Source organism: Paramisgurnus dabryanus, chromosome 10, assembly GCF_030506205.2.
Source record: "Paramisgurnus dabryanus chromosome 10, PD_genome_1.1, whole genome shotgun sequence".
Classification (NCBI taxonomy): domain Eukaryota; kingdom Metazoa; phylum Chordata; class Actinopteri; order Cypriniformes; family Cobitidae; genus Paramisgurnus; species Paramisgurnus dabryanus.
In genome coordinates, this window is record NC_133346.1 from 27,275,116 (window position 1) to 27,288,843 (window position 13,728).

The 13,728-nt window shown below is 37.7% G+C and overlaps 1 protein-coding gene and 1 long non-coding RNA gene across 2 annotated transcripts; both read right to left on the minus strand.

The window, feature by feature from the left end:
- Positions 1 to 1,469: 1,469 nt before the first annotated feature.
- On the minus strand, positions 1,470 to 10,386 carry LOC135718270 (uncharacterized). Its single transcript, XM_065240581.2, has 7 exons — positions 9,003 to 10,386; positions 7,935 to 8,015; positions 7,325 to 7,387; positions 7,189 to 7,230; positions 7,056 to 7,097; positions 6,930 to 6,971; positions 1,470 to 2,070 (listed from the first exon to the last, which is right to left on the minus strand). The coding sequence occupies exons 1-7, from the start codon at positions 10,216 to 10,218 to the stop codon at positions 1,847 to 1,849; spliced, it is 1,710 nt and encodes a 569-aa protein (XP_065096653.1). The 5' UTR covers positions 10,219 to 10,386; the 3' UTR covers positions 1,470 to 1,846.
- A 160-nt stretch (positions 10,387 to 10,546) lies between these two features.
- LOC135718499 (uncharacterized) lies at positions 10,547 to 12,711 on the minus strand. The gene is made up of 3 exons (XR_010520855.2): positions 12,609 to 12,711; positions 11,200 to 11,249; positions 10,547 to 11,067 (listed from the first exon to the last, which is right to left on the minus strand). It is a non-coding gene; the product is annotated as an uncharacterized lncRNA (long non-coding RNA).
- Positions 12,712 to 13,728: the final 1,017 nt, after the last annotated feature.

Genomic DNA, 13,728 nt, shown 5'->3' on the forward strand with positions numbered 1-13,728 from the left:
AAATAAATAAAAATCGTTTTTACATAAGTAAATAAAATAAAATGAAGAACATAACATACATTCCCGAGTCAGACACTCAAACTTTTGAATTCCTTTTATTAACATTTGGGTTAACAAAATTTATTTTATAAAAGTATGTGGTATTTCAACAGAAAAATAAGGGTTGTAGTGTTTTACTCTCACACCTAACTAACCCTTCATGGGAATAAATCTGGGGTCAATGGGACATCATTCACATACACAAACACACAATTAAGGGTTACCGAGTTGTGAGGACAATTTGGATTTACCTGGACATGAATCACATACACAAACACACACCTCAGTAACGCTTAATTGTGAGGACAATTTGGAGTTACCTGGACATGAATCACATACACAAACACACACCTCAGTAACGCTTAATTGTGAGGACAATTTGGATTTACCTGGACATGAATCACATACACAAACACACACCTCAGTAACGCTTAATTGTGAGGACAATTTGGAGTTACCTGGACATGAATCACATACACAAACACACACCTCAGTAACGCTTAATTGTGAGGACAATTTGGAGTTACCTGGACATGAATCACATACACAAACACACACCTCAGTAACGCTTAATTGTGAGGACAATTTGGATTTACCTGGACATGAATCACATACACAAACACACACCTCAGTAACGCTTAATTGTGAGGACAATTTGGAGTTACCTGGACATGAATCACATACACAAACACACACTTCAGTAACGCTTAATTGTAAGGACAATTTGGAGTTACCTGGACATGAATCACATACACAAACACACACCTCAGTAACGCTTAATTGTGAGGACAATTTGGAGTTACCTGGACATGAATCACATACACAAACACACACCTCAGTAACGCTTAATTTTGAGGACAATTTGGAGTTACCTGGACATGAATCACATACACAAACACACACCTCAGTAACGCTTAATTGTGAGGACAATTTGGAGTTACCTGGACATGAATCACATACACAAACACACACCTCAGTAACGCTTAATTGTGAGGACAATTTGGAGTTACCTGGACATGAATCACATACACAAACACACACCTCAGTAACGCTTAATTTTGAGGACAATTTGGGTTTAACTGGACATCATTCACATACACAAACACAACTCAGTAACACTTAATTGTGAGGACAATTCGGGTTTACATGGACAATCACATATACACACACACCTTAGTAACACTGAATTGTGAGGACAATTTGGGTTTACCTGGACATCATTCACATACACACACACACACAACTCAGTAACACTTAATTGTGAGGACAATTCGGGTTTACATGGACAATCACATATACACACACACCTTAGTAACACTTAATTGTGAGGACAATTTGGGTTTACCTGGACATCATTCACATACACACACACACAACTCAGTAACACTTAATTGTGAGGACAATTCGGGTTTACATGGACAATCACATACACACACACACCTTAGTAACACCTAATTGTGAGGACAATTTGGGTTTAACTGGACATCAATCACGTACATACACACACACACCTAAGTAATACCTGATTATGAGGACAATTTTGGTTTAACATGGACAGGAATTAAGTGTTTCCGAGGTGCGTGTATGTGAATGATATCTAGCTAACCCAAATCTTCTTCTCAATCGGGTGTTAGTTAGGTGTGTGTATGTAAATAACGACCTAGTATTGTAAGGACGATCTGGGTTTAACTATGGAAATGAGAGATTTTAAAGTTTTAACAAGAGAACAATAGTCAGCCAGTCATTTAACTTGTAAACTTACAGTAACAAAAGCCACAAACCTTAAAAGAAGGTGACCATGATCTGTCTAAGAACTATTTTTTTTCAACATCAAACCTCGGTTCCTCACGAAATCCCTTATGTTTTGTACAGTTCTTTCTGCTAGCACAGGGTCCTCTGCAGCCTTGCACTGCTCACACTCTGCCTTTGTTGCGAGATGTCCCTTTGAAATATGGACTTTAAAATGTTTCATAACGGCATTCACTTCATTAGCAGTCCATGGCCTTTTTACAATTCTCCTTGATTTGGCATCTGCAAAAAACAAACAAACAAGTAGAAATAGAATTTGTGTCAAAATTGTGTTTTCTTTAAATTATTATTCAATAACATCTAGGGTATCATCTTTAAACATATCTTTGCAAAATTCAATTGTGTGCAGAAAAATAGTTATTTATAGTGACAAGCTGAAAAGACTGAAAAGCTTCCACTCTTAACACTACGAAGACAGGTCACCTTTTAAAATAAACCAAATACCATGTAGAATTAAGGTGTATCAATATACACTTTCGTTGTTGTAGAATTCGTGACTATTGTTGCATCCAAAACCGCCTACTTCAATACTATATAGTAGGCGAAAAGCCAAAAACACCCGGATGACCTACTACTTCCGGTTGGATTTTGAAGTGTGCATACAACAGACACTTCACTATCCCATGATGCCCCGGGAGAAAAGTTATCCAACGAAAAAGAGGCCTCGTCATGTTCGGAAATGGGGAAACGCGGCAATGTGGCTGTATTCGCGCTGGTATGACATGATGTATCAACAACGCAGATGTAGTAGGTCCAAATCTCATTCAGTGGGCGGTCACAAAAGTTGGGCTCATTTAATGGGATTAATGAATGATGATCATGATGTTTGCGAGACACAGAATGAGCAGAAAGCCGTGCCTGTGTGATTAAATAATTTATCAGGTCTAGAAAAGGAGGATTTTATTATTTTCATTTAAAATAATCAAAAATGTCCTCATCATTAGCAAATATTATGCAAAAACAGAAAATTGACCAAACATATCGGCCATAATAAGGAAGTGAAAAGACAATCATTTGTCTTTTTGCACCGCCCTTTCTTGTGTTAAATACTTTTCCCTGTGTCATTTCATATTATTAACTTAATTTCTGAACTTATTTGTTTTGGTTTCTTTCTATATATGGATTACTTTGTGAAGGATTTTGTGTATATTTCTTACATGTGCAATCAATGTCTGATGTGTTATGTTGCAACTGTGCCCTGATTTTACAAGAGAGCAGAAGAATTTCCAAGATTCTAGTTTTTGAAGATTACTGAAGACAAACCGACTATGTTTGTGGACTGTGCTTGTGGAAAAACATCTTTGATGACTTGGTCTTAAAATCTTTATTTGGTGAGTGAACTTATCAGCTCTCTTAAAGTACTACTTAAAAAATTAAGCAGACCAATGTTCATAGTGTAGCATTGTTAATCATTTTAAGCTTGGTCCTTTTTCTGGAGTTTGTAGAAATTGTTAAACAATTTAGTCAGTTCATCTAGAGATTGTAGAAGTAGAAGCTTTGGCCTTTCTCTTAATGTCTGTAGAAATTGTTGCAGAATAATTTGGTAAATTCGTCCAGAAACTGTAGAAGTCACAGAAATAGTTTTGGACTGATATTGCTGCTATAGATTTTAGGATTGTTGACTGGGTGCTAATCAGTAGCCTCTATTTGGTTAAAAATAAGAAATAGCTTGGGACTGATATTGCTGCAAGATTTTAAGACTCTTGACTGGGTGCCAAAGATGGTCTATAACCAGTCAATTTGCCTTCCATTGAAAGATATATAGAAAGTTTTGACTGACAAATAGAAAACTGTAACTGAGCATTCTGAAGTAGGATTCAGAAAGATCTTAACAGTTTAAACTGTGAAGGCTAATGTTTATTGGTGTGCAAACAGTAGATGCACAAACCAATTTTTGTTATTAAGAGTACATTTTAGAATTGTATGTTTGAGTGGGTTTGTCTGTATGTACCAATTGTTTAGTCTGAATAAGGACCTTAAACAGATCCAACACATTTAGTTTTGTTTTCACATCTCTGAGGGCACTTCTCCTGTACTGGTCATTGCTGAGTCTATGAAAAACAATGGTTGTGGATCTAACCTGAGACCCACTACAGAACGGCATGGAACAGAACCTCCAAATGTAACCATTGATCCGATGATGGAAAATCTGAATGCATATTTGAACAAAAGACTGGAGATAAGGACATGCCATGATGACATCTGTAGGAAATACAGTATCAAGCACTCAGAGAGTTGACAATGGGCTTGGCCGGACATCAAAAGGGCATATGGAAAGACACAGTGCTTAAAGGCAGAGTAGGCAGGTAAGTCTAAAAAAAAAACTTTCCAAATTTGTTTAAACTGTCTTTATATACCAATACATAAGTAAAATGTAAGTACTCTGAAAAAGAGAGTATAAAAATCGAGTGTCTGTATACCTCTCACGACGGTTTTAAACGCAGCTAATTATTATTTACATTCACTTCACCCCCTCCCTTCTGGGCTTCTTCCAAAGCCACCCACCAAAACACATGAACGCACCGACCGCTCTGCTGGAAGAAGCATTTACCTGAGACGAGCGGAGAGGAAGGAGCGCGGTTCACGTAGTAACATCATGTCAGAATCACATGTAATAATACACCTAACTTTATCACTAGGAATATAAACAAATAGGGTGGTTTTAGTACTCACTATCAAGCTAGCATATCGATACTGGTAAAGATTAAAATATATTTAGTTTGATTCGTAACATTTATAAGACAAAGCTAAAAACAGGTTGCATAGATACACGTTTTATCCGTTCGTTTTGTGGTTTCGTCTGATTTTTAAACTGTTTTCATGCGAGGGTTTGGCATAAATGCGGATGTCATTTTAAGCATCGGTTTATATGTTTATTTGTCAGAATTTTAAAATGTTTTCACTTGGAGTTGGGGTTAGGATGTAATTTTATGTAACAAAGTTGTTCTAACCCCAATCCCAAGCGACAATGGTAAGAAAATAGGAAAAACAATTGAGTAACCAATACGTGAAACTGGCACGAAAAAAAGTCGTGCCACGGACACGTCACTTAAACCCTCGAAACATTTCGAGCTGAATTTAAATACAGTCACATTCCTATCTTACCATATCTGCGCTACTCACCTGACCAACAGTGAGCTTAAACTGCCAGAAGCTGGCGGAAGGCTCGCCAGTGTTTTGATTGGCTGAAACACTCGGGGCACAGGGAGTGCCTTCCAGGTAGCACTGCCTTGAAGGCTTCGTTGAGGACTTAAAACACCAACGAGCGCGCATGTGTGGGCAGATCCTGTAGCAACAGGGGTGGTAGCCATGGTCGCACGAGAGAGAGAGTGATCGTCGTGCAAGCCAATAATTTGTTTCGTCCCGAATAGAAAAAATTTGCTGCGTTGTGAGAGGTCTACAAACACTCGATTTGTATACTCTCTTTTTCAGAGTACTTACATTTTACTTATGTATTGGTATATAAAGACAGTTTAAACAAATTTGTAAAAAAGTTTTTTAGACAAGTCCTGCCTATTATAGCTTAAAGGACAAACACCAAGAAAGATGGATGGTCTGTGATTTTGCTCAAACAAAATCGACAGCACCTGCAGAAGTGTGAGATGGACAAACTACAATGTCAGATTGAAGCTGAGAAGGTTAAGGTTCAAGCATTAGTTATACGACTGCAAAATGAAAAGAGAGATAAAGAGCAACTGTTAAACCAGAATGATTTCCAAACAAATTGAAACAAAAGACGGTTTCATAGCGAGGACATTAAATAAAGAAACTAGCAGCTGCAACAAGCAAGTGACTGAACAACAAGGTACTGAAAATCAACAACTAATGGCTCTGCTGAGAGAGCTACCACATCACTGTGAAAGTGGGGATTTAGATATAGAGGCTGAATCATCTATTCACACCTATGTTCCAAAGATCAGATCTACAGTCAGGCTCGCTCCTGTGATTGGCAAAAACAGAAGGACTGAAGTTTACAACGAGGAGGAGAATGGAGAGAGACGAACTCACACTGTGACAAAAGTGGTGAAGAAATATGTTCCACATCAGATTGACAAATGGTCAAGGGAACTACCAGATGTATACAAGAATCCACAAAAGACTTAGCAAGTTTTACAGCGACTGCACAAAATCTACACACTACACCCATTAGATGGAGCATTCATTCTCAATGTCAATTTGAGGGCCAGTAACCAAAACAAGCTAACTGAAAGCGTCAACATCAAAGCTGGTGAATTTCAAGGCGAGTTGGTGAGTTTCAAGAAAACATTGAAGCTGGATGGGAAGCTATAAAAACATTCTTATTTTAATTATAAAAAAATTTAACAAGGACACTGGTATGCCTGAAGATCCAGAGATCTCTAAAAAAATGTTTCATTCTAAGGTAATAACCACATAACATAACCATCTTGACATTTCTGTCAAGAAATCCTTCTAAAATTACACACTGCACCTTTAAGATTGCAGCCTGAGATTAAAAACCAAAATGTTGTGAGGGCCACCTGGATAGAAGGTTTCAGCAGCTGACAGTAGAACAAAAACCAACTCTACTAAAAGCTGTTGCGCTTCAGGGAAACTAAAGAGGGAAACTGAAGAGGTAAACATACCACCACTGGTAAACACTGTTGTGTCCCGCCAACAATAAATAGGGACAGTTTTAATTGCAGGTAGAAGTTGTTTGTAAATAATCTACTTTCTTTGGCAAGATACGTTTCCCTTTTCTCTTGTGTGTCATTGCAGGTGTTCCAGAGAATAAGCAAGACCTCTGATGTTTGACACCTTCACCACATTGCACCTACCACCAAGCTGAAACATGGGAAGATCCACAGAGCACATCCACGTCCACTATTTTCACATTACTCTAACTTGCAAATAACCTGCAGGACTCAGCAGTGTGCAAAAAAAAAACAAAAACACCTCCGCTAAGTCCACATGATCACAACCTTAAAATGAAAGTTTATAAAGGGCTCAAGCATTCTTACAAAGAAATGCAGCCTTTTGAAAATTGAAAAATGTTTCAGGGATCACAAGAACAACCCTAACATTGGGTTGTTACAAAGTAAAAACAATAAACATACACATACCTGTGGAGCTGACAGGGTCATTTGGGGGCATTTTTCGTTTTCCTATAGAAAAAATCAATGTTAAAAACTGTATCACACATTACGTAACATTGGAAAAGTGAAATACAACAATAAACACGCACATACCTGTGGAGCTGACAGGCTCATTTGGGGGCATTTTTCGTTTTCCTATAGAAAACAAACAAGTGTCATGTTAAAAACTTTAACACGCATTACATAAAATAGGTAAAGTGAAAAACAACAATAAACATACACATACCTGTGGAGCTGACTGGTTCATTGGGGGACATTTTTTGTTTTCCTATGGCAAAAAGCAAAATTCTATTAATCTTTTATTCTACAAAATCAGTTGCAAACCATCTTCAACTGAATATAAATATAATCCAAAAAAATACCGTTGGAACTTTCAATCTCCTCATCCTGGGTCGACTTTACATGGTCCACCCTCTTTTTGTTTCCTAAATTTAAAAACACAAAATGCATAGTTAAACTAGACAACCCAAATACTTTGTTTCTGTATATGCAAGCAGGATTACTTTGCCACTGCCCCACTATTGGCATCACTTAAGTCATCCCCTCTGACCATAACCCCTTTCATATCTCACTCTGCATTGCACTGCACTGCAGAAGCTTTAAATTTATGCTTTGTTACTGAATGCAAATATGGCAGTAATAAAATTAACAGTGACATAAAAGATGCTTATAGAATACACTTTAACAGGCATAAATGCGTTTGAAAATAGGGAAACTTCTATTTGTAAAAAAATGAGACAAAAATGATTCATAATTATTAGGTACCTCTACATGTTTAAAAACTACAAAAGAAAGTACCAAAACTCCTTACATTGTTAATCAGACACATTCCTATTTAGGCTAATTTGCTATTTTTTATAAACCATATAGACTAGAAAGATAACACTTGCAAGTCTGCATGAAGACTGAAGATAGACATGTAGTGAATCCACTACATTACTGATGCACACATGAATAAAATTTATTACACACCATTTACTCTATGGAGAGAATCCGATTCTTCGCCGTCTCCATCACTTTCTTCTTCGTCGTCTAATTCAGGATCAATTTCATCTACAAAAAAGCACACATGATAAACACACGCTTTACATACAAGTTCTGATTCCAATTAGTTACTTTCCTAGCATTTTAGTCAGCAATGAAACTAATTAAAATTACCCAATAATATCAGTCTAAAAAGCAATCTTTTTAAGCACCAATAAAAATTTTACAACAGTTATTTTGAAACATGTTTGGAATTTACGTTTTACAATGGAATTTAAAATTTTTGTTTTCTCTTGTTTTACAATGACCACGTTTACATGCTCCCTCATTATGCGATTATAATGGGATTTCGGCAATATTGCAAGTATACTCGACCTCATGTTAAAACAATACTTCATAAAAATAATTTGATTAAGCTCATAATCGTATCAAGTATAATCATATTAAAACATGTGTCATACGTAGTTTTTAATCGCAGTATTTGTCCATGCAAACGCTTTAATGACATCTATACCTCACTAACTGAAATGGATGTGGGTTTTTGTATATTTCTTTAAATGCATAATCAATGTCTAATGTGTTACATTGCAGCTGTGCCCTGATGTAATCAACATATGTGCCTGCAGTTGTATGGCCTATAGAAACTGATCAGTGTGAATAACTAAGAAACACCATTCCTCAGGGTAGACTGCTTGAAAGTCCAACCTCCTGTAGGAGGTCCTAACGGGCCTTTTGTTATCATGTATAAACTTTAGGTAAAAAAAATGTAGAAGGTTGACATGACAACATCACTCCTGAAGAACTATGCTTCATAAGAACCTTCATTAAATCTCTTTTCCCATAACCACTTGGTGATGCTTACTTATTTTACAAATTAGATGCAATCTAATGTGTTGGCGTTTAACGCAAGGCTTACTCTGATTATTGGAAATAATCACATTATTAGTGTACATGTAAACCTAATCAATGACTGCATGTATGCCATTGCTAAATTAATGATATTCCTGTAAGGTACTTTGTAAGATTATTCAAATATATATAAAATTATGCACATACCTTCAATCTCAATTTCACTAAGAGACTTTCCTTGGAAACTTGCAAGGGTTCCTTTCTCCATTGCCAGAAGCAGCTTTGAGATTTTTGCAATTTCTATAGTTGCATCTGGCAACCGATAATAGTCTCTATGGACCCGAATGTCATGGCCCAAAAAGTTGGCAAGCTGATCCAGCTCATTATCCTTTAGATTAAGAATCTGGGACATTGTTGCAACCTGCTTACGGAGTTGTGTAGATCTGAGATATTCAGGGTTCTGGGCACCACACTGATTTGCAAAAAGCCTGATGCAGTCTTGTCCCCTGAAGAAACTGGTGGCTGAACACTTTGGTCTTGCAAATAGAAAGGGGTTGTCCCCATCTACTTCACATGAATCTCTCTTGTCCACAAGAAGTTGTATTGCTCCAACAAGATCAGGGCTTAGCAGAACAGCAACTTTTCTCCCTTTTTTGCCCATTATTTCTACTCTGCTAAAATGCTTGGACATTTTTTGCTCAAACGGAGAGAGACCAAGAGCTATGTCCTCGTGGAGCTCAGTTTGGTCTCTTTTCATAAAACACTCAAGTGTCATTTTTGAAACTTCTCCTGCACGACGCCGGTTAAAGATGATTACTTGTGCCAGTGTCACTTTGGCGAGTTCTGCGTATGCCTGTGAAGACTCTTGGTTTTTCAGGTTTTCAAAAGCATCAGCTGATTTCTTCTCTAGGCACTGGTGGAGAAGCTGCACATCATGTGTGAATGGTATGGTAGATGGTTTGTTGAACTTTGATTTGCTTAAAGTAGCAAGAGCAGCATGGGAGACATGTTCTGCCCATTCACTTGAGCAAAGTCTTTTGAATCGCTCTGCTGCTTTCGTCAGAGCATCATCCTCTCCTGCGATGGCCCTGCAGAGAATGATGTCAGCAATTTTGTTAAGTGAATGTCCTAACTTTAGCGCAAGACTTGGTGTCTTATATGAGTGGCTCTTTTCTTCATAACCAGCAACATCTTTCACGGCCTCAATGACTTTGTAAAAATTGTTTGGCTTCAAAGCATCTTCAAAGCTAAGTATGGAGAATTTTTTTTTCATGCTTAGCAAGAGTCTGCCCACTTCCCGTACCTTCTGTCTGATGTATTCAAATTTTGTTGGATCACTTCCGTGTTTGTTGTAAAGACTCTGACTCAACTGCAGTATGAGAAAATCATTTCGAACAACAGATGAAATGTCATCATTCTTCATATTTCCCAAGATTTTCCACACTTCAGGAGAGATTGCTTGAGAGAATGTTGACTCTGCAATATCAGCCAAAACTAGAACTTTAGCCTTACCAGTTGCTTCAGACTCGGAACAAATCTTTGAAGAACATCTCCGTGTATGGCGCCACAACTCCTTGCGAACAAACAGGCCTTTACAGTATATGCAGTGCACGTATGTTTTGGTACTCAATTTGATCTCGGATCTTACTGGTCGTCTTCTAACCTTCAGTGGTCCACTCTTATTTGCCATAACCTCTTGATTATGTTCATAGTTGCCTCTGTTTCGAAACTTCTCAAGTAACCTTTTTCTGTCCTTGGAGTGTTTAGGAAGCAGAAATGCAGCCGCAATTTCCGTTTCACTGTCTTCATGCTTTTTAAAGTGACGGGCAATTTTAGACTGAGGTTTCTTGCACACATAACAGTAATTTTTGTGGGTGGAAAAAGTGTCTTTGAGGTTTGACTGTTTATCACAAGACTCTTTTGGTGTTTTCTTAAAACTCTGAAGCATCTCCATATTCCTTGTGGTAGTGTTGTGATCATTACATACGAGATCTTGAGCAGAGCTGGATTTGTCACTAACCATATCTTGCTCAGTGGATGAACAGTGAGTGGGTTGAGACACACTCTCTGCCTTCTTAGACTCTGAAAATAGTTGAGTGGTCTTACAATATGGTGGATTCCTTGTATTGATAGTTAGACTATCACCACTGTCGCTGTTTTGTCTTGAATCTGGGATGAATTCATCAGAGGATTCATCAATGCTGTTTTCAGCGTGAGGAGTATACTCTTCATCAGAACTGCTTTCTTCAGAACTGGAAAATGTAACATCCATCTAAAAAAAAAGAGCCAATAATACGTTTTTCATTATTATTTCAAAATGCTTAAGATAAACTTTACTCAAGCACAGGTTTGATATAACGGAGTTTAAAATGTTTACAATGTGAGATTAAAGAAATGAATATACCGATTTCTCATTCTTCATGAAGCAGGTTTTGTGCCATGATCTTGAACACACTGAAAAAATGAAAGTAGAAATATTCAGGTGCTGGTCATATAATTAGAATATCATCAAAAAGTTGATATATTTCACTAATTCCATTCAAAAAGTGAAACTCGTATATTATATTCATTCATTACACACAGACTGATATATTTCAAATGTATATTTCTTTAATTTGATTATTATAACTGACAACCAAGAAAAATCCCAAATTCAGTATATTAGAAAATTAGAATATTAAAAGCAATACAAAGAAAGGATTTTTTGAATCTTGGCCAACTGAAAAGTATAAACATGAAAGTATGAGCATGTACAGCACTCAATACTTAGTTGGGGCTCCTTTTGCCTGAATTACTGCAGCAATGCGGCGTGGAATGGAGTCGATCAGTCTGTGGCACTGCTCAGGTGTTATAAAAGCCCAGGTTGCTCTGATAGTGGCATTCAGCTATTCTGTATTTTTGGGTGTGGCATATCACATCTTCTTTTTCACAATACCCCATAGATTTTCTATGGGGTAAAGGTAAGGCGAGTTTGCTGGCCAATTAAGAACAGGGATACCATGGTCCTTAAACCAGGTACTGGTAACTTTGGCACTGTGGGCAGGTCAATGAAATCTGCATCTCCATAAAGTTGGTCCTTGTGTCAAGCAACTCTTGAACAACACACAGCGTCAGAACCGTCTCGCCTGGGCTAAAGACTAAAAGGACTGGACTGCTGCTGAGTGGTCCAAAGTTATGTTCTTAGATGAAAGTAAATTTTGCATTTCATTTGAAAATCAGGGTCCCAGAATCTGGAGGAAGATAGGAGAGGCACATAATCCACATTGCTTGAGGTCCAGTGTAAAGTTTCTACAGTCAGTGATGCTTTGGGGTGCCATGTTATCTGCTGGTGTTGGTCCACTGCGTTTTCTGAGGTCCTGGGTCAGAAAGTTTTAGAGCCCTTCATGCTTTCTGCTGCTGACCAACTTTATGGAGATGCAGATTTCATTGTCCAACAGGACTTGGCACCTGCACACAGTGCCAAAACTACCAGTACCTGGTTTAAGGACTATGGTATCCCTGTTCTTAATTGGCCAGCAAATTCACCTGACCTCAACCCCATAGATTTTGTGAAGAGGAAGATGTGAGATGCCAGAACCATTAATGTAAAAGAGCTGAAGGTCACTATCAGAGAAACCTGGGCTCTTATAACACCCGAGCACTGCCAGACTGATTGACCCCATGCCACGCTGCATTGCTGCAGTAATTCAGGCAAAAGGAGCCCCAAAAAAGTATTGAGTGCTGTACATGCTCATACTTTTCATGTTCTTACTTTTCAGTTGGCCCAGATTTCTAAAAATCTTAGATTTCTAAAACTTACATACAAATACTTACATTTGCATGTTAAGCCAAGCCATTTTCGACTAGAAACGGGTCCACTGCAATTTACACAAGAATCCAAACTGGATATTACTGCGCAATGAACTTCATGATGGCACTATAAAGAAATAAAGAGGAAAAAAGTAATGTATTAAAATCAACTTTACATTGATAGACAAATCACAACTCCTATTCCTAAATGTCACTTTTGTCACAACAGCTTACAATTGCTTTGTCCATTTTTAGATGCCCTGTAAATAACCAATGTCAGTGGCCAAGGAAGGAGTTTAAGCTTTTAATGAAAATGATATGGTAATTTGCACTTTATAATGTAACAGGCATGTGTCTGGGCATCAAGGGCATCTAAAAAAAATGGACAAAGCAATTGTAAGGTGTTATCTTAAAATACTTTCAAAGCATCACATTTATTAAATTACAGTTAATTCAAATTCTTTAGTTTGATCCTTTAAGCTTCCCCCAATATATATTACTTAAAATTCAGATATTACAGAAGAAAATCTTTCTCAGTGCAAACCCCTCATCAAAAGCTGAAGACAGGACAAATTTGAACAACTAACCGTATACTTCTCTCTAACAGACAGATATTTACTAGAGCTAGTGTCAAATCTAAAACATTATTGGGCAGAAATGTGCATAATGACTCTACATCTTATCTATGAACCTGACACATAACCAAACCAACAACATTTCATCAAATATGTAAAAACTTGACGGTCCTCATAGAGGAAAACTGTCCTTATATTTCAGGTCGGTGTCGTGCCCATCCCCCCCCAAACACACACAACATATGAAAATCAAATGGACATCATAGGGTGTGTGACCGTCCTCATAGAGGAAAACTGTCCTTATATTTCAGGTCGGTGTCGTGCCCATCCCCCCCCAAACACACACAACATATGAAAATCAAATGGACATCATAGGGTGTGTGACCGTCCTCATAGAGGAAAACTGTCCTTATATTTCAGGTCGGTGTCGTGCCCATCCCCCCCCAAACACACACAACATATGAAAATCAAATGGACATCATAGGGTGTGTGACCGTCCTCATAGAGGAAAACTGTCCTTATATTTCAGGTCGGTGTCGTGCCCATCCCCCCCCAAACACACACAACGT